Consider the following 14,335-nt stretch of genomic DNA (forward strand, 5'->3'; position numbering starts at 1 on the left):
ATATGTCCATCCCATGCATAAAATTAATGATTCTGTTAGGATAACTGCCAATAGTAAACTTTGAAAAACAAAGTAGGAACACTGTCAAAATGAGTTCCTGCTTTGTGCAATTCTTGAAAAAGTGCAGCAGAGAGCAAAGGCCAGAGCAGAAAAATGTAATTGTATGAAAGAAAATAAAAAAATGAAGTTTTCAATTTTTAAAGATCAAAAATTAAATTTTAATTAAAATTAAAAGCAGAACCCACTCACATTAAGAATTATGCAAGAGTTTGACCATTTTTTAAAAAAAATAGGGCATCTCTGGCTACCATCTATGGCTTCTATGTACCCCTGTGGTTTCTATGTATTGGTGACAGCCATCATACGGAGTTGTTTGAAAGCGATTTTCATATAATGGCCATTATATGTGTTTTGGTGAATTAATGCAGGTATTGTTATGCCATGTGCACATAACGCTATGGGTGAATGGTTGGTGCAGCAATAAAAACATTGTTAATGTTGCAAAGACTTAAGTTTAGAAGTAGAGTAAATAATTGCCATGCAAATGTTTAAGTTCAAGGACCCAGGCTTTCTGTCTGGCAAACAAAATTATTTGGTTTGCCCAAAGGTTCCCTAAAAATTTAGTACAACTCTAACATTCAAAACTGCAGAAATCTTCTAGGCTTGAGTACTACAGCTTTAATTATTCAAAGAACTCCTTCACCCTCCAATATTATTGGAATAGTCTGTAGGTGTTTCTGAAGAGTATACCGTATTTGCCGGCGTATAAGACGACTTTTTTGCCCTAAAAAACATGCTTCCTCCTCCTCCTCCCACCCACCCACCCACCCTCCGCCCGGCTCGGGCGCTATGCGAGGCCAATCTGGAGGTGGGGTGGGGGTGGAGCGGGAGGGTCTCTGGCGGGCCGCCGCCAGCCAGCCCCGAGCCGCGTAATGGCCCGGGGAGTGGGGGGAGAAGGTGGTGGGGGTGGACTGTGGCGCCCTCCTTCTGGGCAGCGGGGCGGGGGAGCAATTTGCTCCTCCCGCTTCTCCCTCCCTCTTTGAAAGACTGGGAGGGCTGTGCTTGGGGCGGGGGGTGTCCTCAGGAAGTTCCTGATGGGACCCCGCTGGGCAGGGCAACCCGGCTCCCGAGCTGCTTTCCAGGGTCCCCTTGGGAAGAAAAGGGTCCGTGGGCGGTGGAAGAAGGCGAGCGCCTCCTCCCGCCCCTGTCCCGTCCCGGCCCGTCCCTCCTCTTGTCCCCTCCTCCCCCCCCGCTTAAGAGAAAGATCTGCCTCCCCTGCACCGAAGCTTCCACCCGCGCCGCGCCTCCCGCCAGCGGGCGCTGCGACTTGGGAACCGGCCAAGCGACTTTAAAACCGAGCGGAGGCCAGAGATAGCCGGAATTACCCTCCACACCACACACACACACACACACACAGAGAGAGAGAGAGAGAGAGAGAGTTGGCAGCTGTCCATCCCCACCCTTGGAGTCCCGATGGCACGCACGCGGGGCTGTCACAAAGAAAGGGAGAGGAATTGAGTGCCAGCCTGAGAAAGGCGAAGCTGCCTCTCTAAAGCATTTTGGTGGCTTTGTAAGTTTGGGGGAAAGGGGTTGGGGGTGTCAATCAAGAATTATATCCAGAATACCCCAAGTGTTACAACTTACCGTATTTGCCGGCGTATGAGACGACTTTTTGCCTTGAAAAGCATGCCTCCAAGTGGGGGTCGTCTTATATTGCGAGTATATAACAAAAACTATATTTTGAGTGGAAATGTTGGGGACTCGTCTTATACGCCCAGTCGTCTTATACGCCGGCAAATACGGTAATTTTGGGGTTTGCTGTTTAAAGATTTGAAAAAATGGGAGGAAATCTAGATGTTATTGTTTTCACTTGAGCTCATAGCTGCAAAATTTGCTTTTTCATCTGCTCAGAGAAGCAAGATTTTCTGCCCTTGTGAGTTATTGCTAAATTTCCAGTCTAGTGTGCATGACAAAAAGGAAAGGGTGGTGAGTTTAATAGAAACCAGAGCCCAGATGTGTGTTTCATGCATATCCTAATGAGTCAGTGGGGAATGGGAAATCAGCTTAGAATTTCGGTGCAGTATGAAGTTCTGAACTTAGCAAGCAACTGCAACTTCTTGTTTTAAATGACTCACCTACTAAGCTCTCGCTTGTTTAACCACGATTCACTGAATAAACTCCAATGGCTACAGTTTATTCTATAACTTGTTTCACAAAAAGCAAACAAAGCTTAGTTTAGGGCAGGTGTCAGCAACCCGTGGCTCTGGAGCTGCATCCGGCTCTTTGGGCCCTCTGCTGTGGCTCCCTGTTGGGTGATCCCACCACTGGCTGGCCCCACCCCTCGCCCTCCTCTCCCAGTTACTCCTCGCCTGACCTGAGAAGGTAAAACACAAAAAACAGAAATGAGAGGGAGGGAGAGAGACTCATTTCCCACTACTACCTTAAACACTCAAAGAGTCATTTGGACTCGTTTCCCACAGAAAAGAAAACAGTGGGAGCCACAAAACCTGGATAGGCATGGCCGGGTGTGTGTGTGTTATGTGACTGGGTGGGAGTGACATTGAGTTGGCCATGCCCACCCAGGTTTTGAGGCTCCCAGTGTTTACTTTTCTGTGGGAAACGAGTCCAAATGACTCTTTGAGTGTTTAAGGTTGCAGGTCCCTGGTTTAGGGCTTAACACACAGTATAAATGCAGGTACAGTGTTCCTTTACATTTGAATAACCATTTTTTAAAGAGGTAGGAAAATAGCTTTGAATGAGCAGGGTGTTTTATTCCAGGGGAGCGGATTGATTTCATTCAGTGCCAGAAAAGTACTGGATGTATGTACCTCACTTTATATACATTGTTTTAAGATTAAGGGAAAAAATAGCAGGAAACAATTGGATTAGCTTTAGGATATTTCAAAGGAATGGAAATGTTCAAATGTAAATCCTGGGAAGGGCCTCACAATGACCAGATATTTAGTAGACACTTTGTGTATGTGTATGACTACTATATATAGGCTTTTATATCTTGATGAACTCTTACTGAAGATTTGCACCAGTTACAGTTGGACTTGATAACTTTTCTCTGGTTCAGAAAATGATCAAAGGTTACTGCATTTGGATCATGATGTATAGACTGCAGATAGTCCTTGATTTACGACCACAGTTGAGCCCAAAATTTCTGCTGCTAAGCAAAACATTTGTTAAGTGAATTTTGCCCCATTTTATGATGTGGCAAGAAATCACAGCAGTTGTTATTTAGTAACACAGTTGTTAATTGAATCTGGCTACCCCGTTGACTTTGCTTGTCAGAAAGTTGCAAAAGGCGATCACATAACTAGGACACTGCAACCGTCGTAAATAGTCAGTTGTCAAATGACAACATTTTGATCATGTGACTGTGGGGATGCTGCCATGGTCATACATGTGAAAAACGGTCATTTTTTCATTGCCATTGTAACTTTGAATGGTTACTAAATAAACTGTTGTAAGTCAAGGACTACCTGTATCATGAACCCAGTGCAATAATCCGTTAAAATTCACTCCTCTAAGTTTGGAAACTTTCTGACTACCTTTTTCTGGCCACATTGATATTGAATGCTCAGCTCACTGGGTTTCAGCCAAAACCAGCACTACTGCTCTTATGTGCAGAAGTGGGGAGGCAAGCTGATCCTTGACCAAAAGCATAAAATTCTGTCTGCATTTTAAACCTTACCCTCTTGATATTTCCATAGGCATGTGCTTTGTAAAAGAATAATGGCACTACCATTTGGGAAGGTTCTTGCTTGAGAGATTAAAAACCATGGCTTGTGTAATTCAATTGCATCTGGAGATGACAATCTGGACCCTTTCTTTGGGAACCTGGTCATGCCCCTCCCAAGATTTCCAAGGAGATCTTTGCCTCCTTTAGTTCTTGGCTTCCCTTTCCCTCCCCAGCTGGGGACAAGGAGAGAAGTCAAGCACATTAATTGAAAAACTTGGCTGCAGTTCACCTTAAACAACTGCAATATGCACGCCAGAGATTCAAGACCAAATTTGGAAATGTGCTAGTAAGGGGGCACAGGGGGTCGGGGTTGTTGGGTGGGGAGAGTTCATTTCTCCAATATTTTGAAATATATATGGAATTTAAAAGGTTACTTCTATCAATTGTTTCTATAGAAGTTTGCTTCTCAGACATTTTTGCATGAGATGTCATTCTGGTGTAACAAACCCTTAATTGGCTATTGTGTCCTGCTGTGTTTGTGAAGAACAAGTAGTCAGTCCATGCATAGAAATGCACCTATTTTCAAGACATGGAAGTATTAATAATTTTCTTTGGTGTTTATTCTTTGGTCTTTATGTTATTAAAAATATGAGAGATTATAGTAGTAGGAAATCAAATCTGAGAGATTACAGTAATAGGAAATATTTCAACTGCAACAGGGAAGGTCAGTCATATGGATGTCTCCATCCACTGTACAAACTTCCATTTCCTAACAAGAAGACTCAGTTTTTATAGAGAGATATACAGTATATAGAGTTAGGTATATGATATTTTAAATCTGATTTCCTACTACTGTAATCTCAGATTATACATATGGCACGAACCTTTAGAAAAACAATGAAAATTAGGCTGTTTCCTTTGGGTCAAGATTCATAGAATTCTTACATGGAGGGGTATGATAAATTTGAATACCTGATTATTAATTAATTGTTATATTTATTTTTAGTTTGTGATAATTTGTTCAGGGTATTTTTGTTTACCAATTTACTGCATGCTATTTAGAGTTGCATTGTTTGAATGGAGCAACTATATACATGCTTGAAATAAATCAATAATCCTTCTGTGAGCGAAACTGGACATAGAACATGACAGGTCAAAGTTTCCCATGGAGCTTCTTTAACCAGAGTTTCCCCTACTTGAGTCCCAAATTAAGTGCTATACCACACAGATTCTCAATAGCGATAGTCTTTCTCTTTTTAGAAGCAGGGGGAAAATAGATTTGTAACTCTGCATGTCGCCTGGAATCAGATAAGTAAAAGTGTTATGCTTGAGGATTGTTATGGAGCTAATCAAATACACTGGTACAAGAACAAGGAGATTTCTTTAAGATATCCTGTCTCATTATGTTTTTAAGGCCAGAACCAAGATTAGGTCAGATAAAACAAAAAGCTATTTGGTCAGGGAATATTATCATTCATAATAGAATCTTACATTGCTTCTCAGTATAGATACATGTAAAGTGGTACTCATCTGCTCTGAAACTCATTCAATTTGGTACTCGACACATTTTGACCTAAAACCTTTCTCCCAGTACTCATCGTTTTATACTCAACGCACAAGCTAAAACTTGTCAGTGCCGGCTACCTTGTGACTCACTACCTAATTCCTCATGGTGTTTCCTCAAACACCAAATAGTTTGGTACCTATCGTTTTTGGTATTCACATCCTCACATCCTGGACATAAACTGTTTCAACTCCTTCCCTCAAAACGACGCTATAGAGTATTGCGCACCAGAACAACTAGACACAAGAACGCCATCACTCTGCTAAACAAATAATTCCCTCAACCCTGTTCAACTATTACAAAGTCTGCACTACTATTACTGTTAATCTTGTTGTCACTCCTTATCATCCATCCCCTCCCACTTGTGACTGTATGACTGTAACTTTGTCGCTTGTATACTTACGATTTATATTGACTGTTTCCTAATATGATTGATTGCTTATTGTACGCTATGACTATCATTAAGTGTCGTATCTTATGATTCTTGACTCTTGACAAATGTATCTTTTCTTTTATGTATACTGAAAGTATTTACACCAAGACAAATTCCTTGTGTGTCCAACCACACTTGGCCAATAAAGTATTCTATTATATTCTTCTATTCATTGAACCTCTCAGAACCAATTAATGATGAGTACCGAAGTACCACTGTATGTAGTTCTATTGTCCTTTTGCAGAAAATGTTTTCTAAAGTAGTTTGGGAATAGGACTCATGCCCTTGTGAAGCGTAAGCAAAATGCAGCCTGAAAGTGATATATTTAACATGCCTTTTCAGGAAAGACTGAAGCAGTGATCAAAAACTTCAGCCCACACTATAAGCGCCAATATGCTGTATCCTTTTGCAAGCACGTCCAGAATGAACTGGAACAAAATAGAGATCTGCAGTCTCAATTCTTAAAAATAAAGGTAACAAGAAATATTATTATTATATTTTTATGTTTCCATCCCATGTTTTAGGCAGTATCAGTCTTGCAAGGTGGACTAGTAGAAACACAGTCAGATAAGTTAATTCTACTCTATTGTAAAGTTACATAAACAAAGTCTCATAAGTCTCAAAATATACTTCTTTCCTTGTCCCTCTTTACAGCCCATTAAAATCAGGAGAGCCCCTTCTGAACTATTTGCCCCAGCTACATTGCTGCTGCAGGCTAAGCTTTTATCTGACCATTTACTTGGCTTCATTTCTTTGCTCAATCTCCCAAGATCATCCCCACATACCATTACCATTGGCCATATCTTTGTTGTGCATGTTCCAATTATTTCTCTGAGTTCAGCTGCACTAGATCCTTCCTACCCTCAGTAATCCAGACTCTTTGTAGTTGTTGTTATATCACAATCTGACAAATTGTGTTTGAAGGTTCTAGTCGGCTATGAGGGTTACTGATTGATCATGCCCTCATTTGTGCTCTAGTTCACACATCAAATGGGTGCAGTGGCTCAGTGATTAAGATGCTGAGTTTGTCAATCAGAAAGGTCGGCATTTCAGCGGTTCGAATCCCTAACACCATGTAACGGAATGAGCTCCCATTACTTGTCCCAGCTTCTGCCAACCTAATAGTTCAAAAACATGTAAAAATGCAAGTAGAAAAACAGGGACCACTTTGGTGGGAAGGTAGCAGTGTTCCGTGCGCCTTTGGCATTTAGTCATGCCGGCCACATGACCATGGAGATGTCTTCGGACAGCTCTGGCTCTTCGGCTTTGTAACGGAGATGAGCACCACCCTCTAGTGCTGGAAACGACTAGCATGTATGTGCGAGGGGAACCTTTTGTTGTGACCAAGGCTTCCTGAGACAGTAACAATCACATGCTGTTCCCAAAATCCTTGTTTTTATTTATATGGCTATGAATTATATGCATTAACAGCCCGTAATGAGTCCCAAACAGTTTATGAATAGTCCCACAGAAGTCTGCCACAGTCTTTTGGGATAAAGCTGATAAGCACCCACCTTTATCTCCCTTGAAATGCTGCCAACAACTAAATTGCCAATTAGCTGTACAAGGCCAAACGGAGCACAAAGTCAACACGGAGCTTCAGATTTTAAATTGACTAGAACGAACAAAGTTGCTTCCTGTAAAGGCTTATGTCTCTTTGCTCCTCCTTTATGTCTTATGGGAGGGCCCAATCATCTCCAAGTCTTACTCCCGAGTTGCCCCTTTTGTCTTAACTTGCCTTCTTCTTGCCTTCTGGCAGCTCTGTGCAAGCGCACACTGGGAACAGGCTACCCCTGTTCCTTTGCCTCGCTGATGTCAGATTCTGGAGGCTCCGGAGTTGGCACATAACTCTCAGATGGCCCTGGCCCTATCTCTGTGTCAGACACAGATCCTTCGTCTGAATCCTCCCCAGACTCCAGGACTGGCCCATGTTCCCCCCCACTGTCCGACTCTGCTGCCAGCTCCGCAGGCCACTGGCGGACCACACCACCTTTACATTTATCTTTATCACACATCAAGCTAAGCCAGAATATGATTTCATTTGGTGCATTATTCAAAAATGATTTCGATGTGTGAATGATTTATGCCTTAGTCAAGATGCCAATTTATCTAGTTTTGGTTTGTTTAATCAACCAGTATTGAGGAAACCATGGTTCAATATAGCATAGTTACCCTCTTTGAATTGCAGCTATTTCACAAGAGCCTAAAATACTATATTTGTTCTACTCCACACACAAATCGAAACACACGTCTTCCCAAGAACTCTGTTGAACCACAAATGATGAAAATTCCTAAGCAAAAATTATCAGCATGGGTAGAGTAGAGAAAATGAAGACATTTAAAAATAGGCTTCATTGTGAAACAATCCAAGAGTTCATTGGAGTTAGACAGCTAATAAATTTAATGAATTAACTAACTAGCCAAGTAAACAAATACTGTAAATTGGTTTTGTTTCCAAGACCTTTTCCTCTCAAGTGAATATTGAAAGCAGAATATTCAGGGTTCATTAGAAAGCTGAATTTGAGGATACAGGCCTCAGGCATAGTATACTGTAATCCTCTTGTAGTAGCATGAAAATGTCATCCATCCGTTCATATCAGTACTTTGAAGTTCTACACCAATCTTTCCAAGATGCTAGATCCTTTCCCCCATTTTACAAAAGAAAAGGAACATAACGCTTACAAGAAACTCATTCTGTTTCGTGATGTCATTTTTCTATAGCCACCTGGATCATCCAGCATGGTCCTTTATGAAGGAGAAGTGTCACATTTTGCTGAAGACCTGAAGAAATGGAAAGAGAGATACATAGTAATTAAAAATAATTACGCTGTGGAAAGCTTTGAAAGCAAAGAGGTAAACGGTTGATTTATTAAGTGCTGAGGCAAGCATGAGGTTTAGCACTGCTGATCTGTTGGGTTCTATTCTGAAATGCAAAAATGAATGACTATACTTTCTGAGCCATTGGGCACATTTGTAACCCTTAGAGCAGTGGTTGCCAACCGGTGGGCCGTGGCCTACTGGTGGGCTGTGAGAAACTTTTGGTGGGCTGCAGAGAAATCTCACCCCCAGAGCACCTCCCCAAAGCAATTAATCCAGGCTGTGCAGAAACACAAGGCTGCGCTGCCCACATGGCACACAGGAACCCTCCCCGCCCACTCACTCCTTACCCAGCAAACTTTCCTGCTAAATTGCTATTCTTCCTTTTTCCAACCATCATCTGTTCTGCTGTGCCTGGAGATTTAGATTAGCTAGGAAGCAGGAAATGGTTGGATTTCTTGCTTTCTAACTAGTCTTTAGATCTTCAGCTCTGCTTTTAAGCACAGCCAAACCTCCCTTAGGACTGAAGGTTCTATTATTCAGTGCAGACTCATGGCAGGTAAATTTGAGAGACTGAACTAGCCAATGGCAGATAGATACATCACTGAATGATTCTGTGAGCAACTTAATCTGCCTGCCTGCTTTGCCTGATTTTGGGTAAAAGTTGCTCTTTTTTAATAAAAATAATTCAACATTTACACACATGGTGTGTTGTGAGTTAATTTTGTGAGTTTGCTTGCAAGCAAATTTTATGTGACAGACTGAGCTAGCCAATGGCAAATAGATAGATTTCTGAATGAATCTGTGATTCTGAGCATCTCAATTTGCCTGCCTGCTTTGCCTGATTTTGGGTAAAAGTTGCTCTTTTTTAATAAAAAAAATTCAACATTTACACACATGGTGTGTTGTGAGTTAATTTTGTGAGTTTGCTTGCAAGCAAATTTTATGTGACAGACTGAGCTAGCCAATGGCAAATAGATAGATTTCTGAAGGAATCTGTGATTCTGAGCATCTCAATTTGCCTGCCTGCTTTGCCTGATTTTGGGTAAAAGTTGCTCTTTTTTTATAAAAAATTCAATATTTATATAAATATTTATAATATTTACATACAAGCCATGCCCAGCCAGTCACATGACCACCAAGCCACACCCACAAATTAGGCCATGCCCACAGAACCAGTTAGTGGTCCCTGGGATTTAAAATTATGAGTTTGGTGGTCCCTGAGGTCCAAAAGGTTGGTGACCCCTGCCTTAGAGCATATTATAGGCAGATGTGTAAAATGAAATACCAGTTTAGACATTGACAAAATGGGAATTGAGGTGCTTTGCCAACTCATTCCTGAAGTCCACCCTATCAACCCACATTCATGTCCATCCCCTCCCCAGGAAGTTGGACATGCTTCCCTCAAAAGCCTTGGGCTATAGCCACCCATGATTTCGTTTCTTCAAGAACATTTAAAGACAACCTTAAACATAAAGAAGATAAAACAAGATGCCAGTTTATATGTTATTTTCCATTTAAAAAAAAAGAAGAAGATATTGGTATTCTAAAGTGGTTGTCTTTTTATCCAGACCTCAAACTATTCTGGCCCAAAAACATATACTGTATATGAGTATTGCCATTTTCCAATCCTTTTTGTGTCTCAGATTTCCGTTGTACCTTTGAGAAATCAACATATCCAAAAAACATCAGTCTTTTCCAAAAAACTATCCCATTTGTATGCATTCTTTTCCACTTTGCAGCTTGATGTATTCTCAGTATGGTATTAGAGGTAGATGTTTTCAGAGTCAGACAACTGAAGGGTAAGCAAGATTACTGAAAGTCACAGAGTCATCATTGGTGATTAGCAGACTGTTGTGCCATCCTGAGAGGTCATAAATTTGATATTTCTGTAGTGGAAGCTTCTAATTAAATGCTTAGATATTTAAAAAAACTTGATTTGATTATTTGTTTCTATAATTAAAGTGATGATGAATACAATATTTTAATTTCAGAATGGCTACTTTCCAGCTTTTCATCTTCAAAATAAGATACTAATGCACATGGGCTTCACCTCAAGCCTACATGAATCTGGGCAGCTAATGATATTTAAAAACAGAATAAAAACAATATAAGAATATAAATAGCAGCGGGGGGGGGGGGGGAATCAATTCATAACAGTAAATACAACCAAGAAATGGCTTCACTTGCATCATCAGGGACCTAGGCTCATTGATAAAACCAAGTCTTCCAAACTTTACAAAAAGTCAGTAGGGTTAGGGTATGTTTGATCTCCATGAGAATGATGTTCCAGAGGGGCCACAACAGAAAAGACTCTCTTTCCCTGATGGGACCAGGAGCATTCACCTCCTGTCAGATCTACAAGACAGGTTGATATAACCAGGGAGAGAAAGTCCTATAAATAACCTAGTCCCAAGCCATGAAGACCAGTACTTTGCATTGAACCTGGAAGCATACTGGCCACCAATGCACCTTGCAGAGCAGAGATGGCACATGTGCTGTATGACAGACACCCATGACCACCTGTACCACTGCATTTTGCACCAACTGAAGCTTCTGAACACTCTTCAAGGGCTGCTCCATGTACAGCATGTTGCAGAAGCCCTGTTAGGACACCAATCTGAGATTGGTTTGTGGGCTAAAGGGGAGGAGGGGGGAAGAACAATAGAAACTTCATTTAGTGAGACTGGAAAGATACAGTTAATGATTCACTTTCCCTAGAGAGGCTAAAGAGACAATCTGCCTCATTTACTGACAGTGTCTTTTTCCAGCTGATAATGATGCTAAACAAAAATATGTTTATACATGTGAAATGCTTGCACAACTCGATGAACCCTATTTCCACTTTTCAAAGCATCAAACAGAGTTGCATTCTGGCTGCTTCATTATCTAGCTTTTAAATTAACTATCAGGAGAAGGTCTTACAATATAATATCAGAGAGGCCATTACATTGGTTAATTGTTCTCATGTTCGGAAGTTTCTCCTTAATTCCAGCTTGCTTTTCTCCTGGATTAGTTTCCATCCATTATTTTGTATCTTGCTTTCTGGTTCTTTGGAAAATTTATTTACCTCCTATTCTGGATTTTGAAATTTAAGTGTTGTTTATATTGTCTCGTTCATTTTTAGCATCCACTTTATAAGTTGAGGGTGCCTTTTTGGATTTTTTGGTTTTAAAGAAAAACTTTATTAATTTTTCTTAATTCTAGGCATTCCAGAAAGGAGTAAGTTCAAAAACTTGTGTTCTCCCTGTTGGAGGCAAAGTGCTAATTACAGGGGAAGAATATAACATGCTATCTGATAAGCATTTTCCAGAACCTAATGGTAAGGTATAGTCCATTCCTCTTTATATTTTCTACTACTTTGTGTATTAATTGATGTTCTCTTTCTAGTGTTATAAAGAGTCTTTCTAGTCTTTATAAAGAGTTATATACATATTTTAAAGGCATACATTTAATAAACTCTATCTTACACTATAAAGTGTTGTCCTGTGATTGTCCTGAAATGTACATATAGTTTGAGTCATATCAAACTCAAAATCCAGAGCAATAATAGAAGCTGAATAGAAGCAAAGAAAGTAAGGGACAGAGTCATAATCAAAGTCAAGTAAACACTAATATTCAAGAAAACAGGCACAGATGCACAATCCTGATACCAGAGACAAACTACTCAGATTAGGGATGGTATGTGTGCATGCATGCATATATTAAATTTATATAACTGCTCATCTGATGCACATAACTTATACATTCTGAATCTGGATAATTGTGCATCCAGACTAAGGAATCTGCTCACTGAATGCTCAGATAGGCTGATGCTACAACCTGGGTGGTATCTAGACCACATAGAGTTACAATGAAAACTAAGCATTGGTGGCACAAATGGTAAGGCAAGATTACCTGTCTACTGGGAATTTGTCTATAATTATATGTAAACCTGATGGAACGACTAAAAACATACATGTATGCATATTTTTAAGGTTCCAGTGAAAAGGAGAATACCCAGGCCTTTGTTGTCCCTCCAAAGGAATTTCCAATCTACCTATGGCAGCCTTTCCTTAGACATAGTTATTACTGTTTTCCGGATTCAGAAGCCCAGAAGCAATTCAGCACCATGTTGAACGATTGCATCAGGCACTTAAACCATGGTGAGTCTAGCAGACATAATCTGATAATTTTGCTATTGTTTTGCCTTTCAGGAAAAGATCAGTTTGATCATTGGTTGCTAACCAATCCATGTAGCAAAATTAAAATATATTATTCTCTTCATTACCATGATAAGTAATTACATGCTTAGAGTTGACTCAACAACTTCTAAATGAGAGTGATATGGTTTCATGGTATATACGCTCTTAACTCTTTAAGCATTGGCTAGTGGGTGGTAGATGGAGAAACCAACTGTGTTGACAGTAGCAAAATCATCCTATATATTGTGGGGAGAACTTGTCTGGTAATTCAGTCAAACATGAAGAAGGCAAACACTGGGTTGGGAATCCTATTATTTATTTCCTTACCCTGGCAAGGAAAGAAAGTTGTAGAGCTACTACCAACAATGTAGTTTGTAGCTTCAAACTTTATCCAATCTTTGTCCATTAGAGAAAATACTTTCTCATTTCTTACTTATTGGCTCTTCAGAGCATAAGATTTGCCAGAAAGAGGTTATACCAGAGAAGCATGTAGAGTTTGCACTGTGACCTCACAATGGTTTGCCATACTGATCAGACTTCCAAATGCTGTGGCTGCTTCTGAACATAATGTTGAAATGTAGAATACTTTTATTCAGAAAGCCTGATATGCTTTTAATTTCCTAAATTACATACATATATACTATATATCACAAAAGAGCAGAAAGGGGAAAAATTCCAACTATTGTGCTTTAACAATTTCATATGCATTTGAAATTTGCATAACAAATTTCAAGTGCCTTCTGCACTTGTTGACACAGATAATATGTGACCCCTGTTTTTCTCATGCAGAGTAATTAGCCATATCTCTCCAAAACTCCTGAACTGATTTGTTCCCTGACCATTCTGCTCTTAAGAAAGTTTTTTCCATCTTTTTTCAATCAGGAAGATTTTCAGAATAATCAGTATGCATTAAGCCATTTGATTAAATTTCTCCCATTTTGCCAGTGTAGCGAAAAAGGGAGCAAGTTGAAATGGCTAAAGTTACCTTTATCTAAGCAAAGGGGAAATGTGTATTTAGCTGTTTCAACTTCTTTCTTTTTGGCTTATGGAAGCCTCTGTTAGTTTGTGTAGGCAAATGGGGAATAAGTGGTGGCAAATAGGTAAACACTGTTCTTTCTGAGCCCTTTTTAAAACCAAGTGGGAAACCCAGACTGGAACATAAAACTGGGATGATCTCAGTCAGAGTGTGTTTTATCATCAATATATGGCAAAAAGGTAACAGACTCAAGTTTCAACATTGAGATAATTTCATACTCAGTATATGATTTCATATGTATTTTGAAATGTCTATCAAGTGTTGACTGATTTTCAAAACATCACAATTCTAGTGGAATTGGTGGAAGAAACTGGTGATGTAAGGAGTAACCCTCACTCCATGGTCAGTGTCAGGATGTAAACAGCCATGGCAGGCCAAAATAGGCTTTAAAAAACCCCCGAAGCTGGAAATTCAGGAGTGGTAATCATAATATTTTCCTGTACCATTTTTATCTTCCTTCTTCATGAATGAGGCCCATTCCTTCCAAGCTATAGTTCTGTAACGGAACTGTGAAATATACAGTGTATTTGGCACCGAAAGGTTAAGGAAGATTAAGTCCAAGCCTACATATGGTGCTGCAAATCCCACAGGAGGAACACATGATCTGGTATTT

At 40.1% G+C, this 14,335-nt stretch overlaps 1 protein-coding gene across 2 annotated transcripts in view; it reads left to right on the top strand.

Annotated features, from left to right (window-relative positions):
• Positions 1-14,335, top strand: part of NIBAN1 (niban apoptosis regulator 1) — a 74,422-nt gene that overhangs the window by 34,572 nt on the left and 25,515 nt on the right. For both annotated transcript variants that reach the window (XM_087960849.1, XM_026669269.2), the window contains exons 2-5: positions 6,028-6,158; positions 8,407-8,538; positions 11,710-11,824; positions 12,480-12,647. In XM_087960849.1, coding sequence (XP_087816975.1) covers positions 6,028-6,158; positions 8,407-8,538; positions 11,710-11,824; positions 12,480-12,647 — 546 coding nt within the window. The remainder of the gene's footprint in view (positions 1-6,027; positions 6,159-8,406; positions 8,539-11,709; positions 11,825-12,479; positions 12,648-14,335) is intronic.

This window comes from Notechis scutatus, chromosome 3 (genome assembly GCF_049901735.1).
Source record: "Notechis scutatus isolate UNSWTSFEM ecotype Mainland chromosome 3, rNotScu1.2, whole genome shotgun sequence".
Lineage (NCBI taxonomy): Eukaryota > Metazoa > Chordata > Lepidosauria > Squamata > Elapidae > Notechis > Notechis scutatus.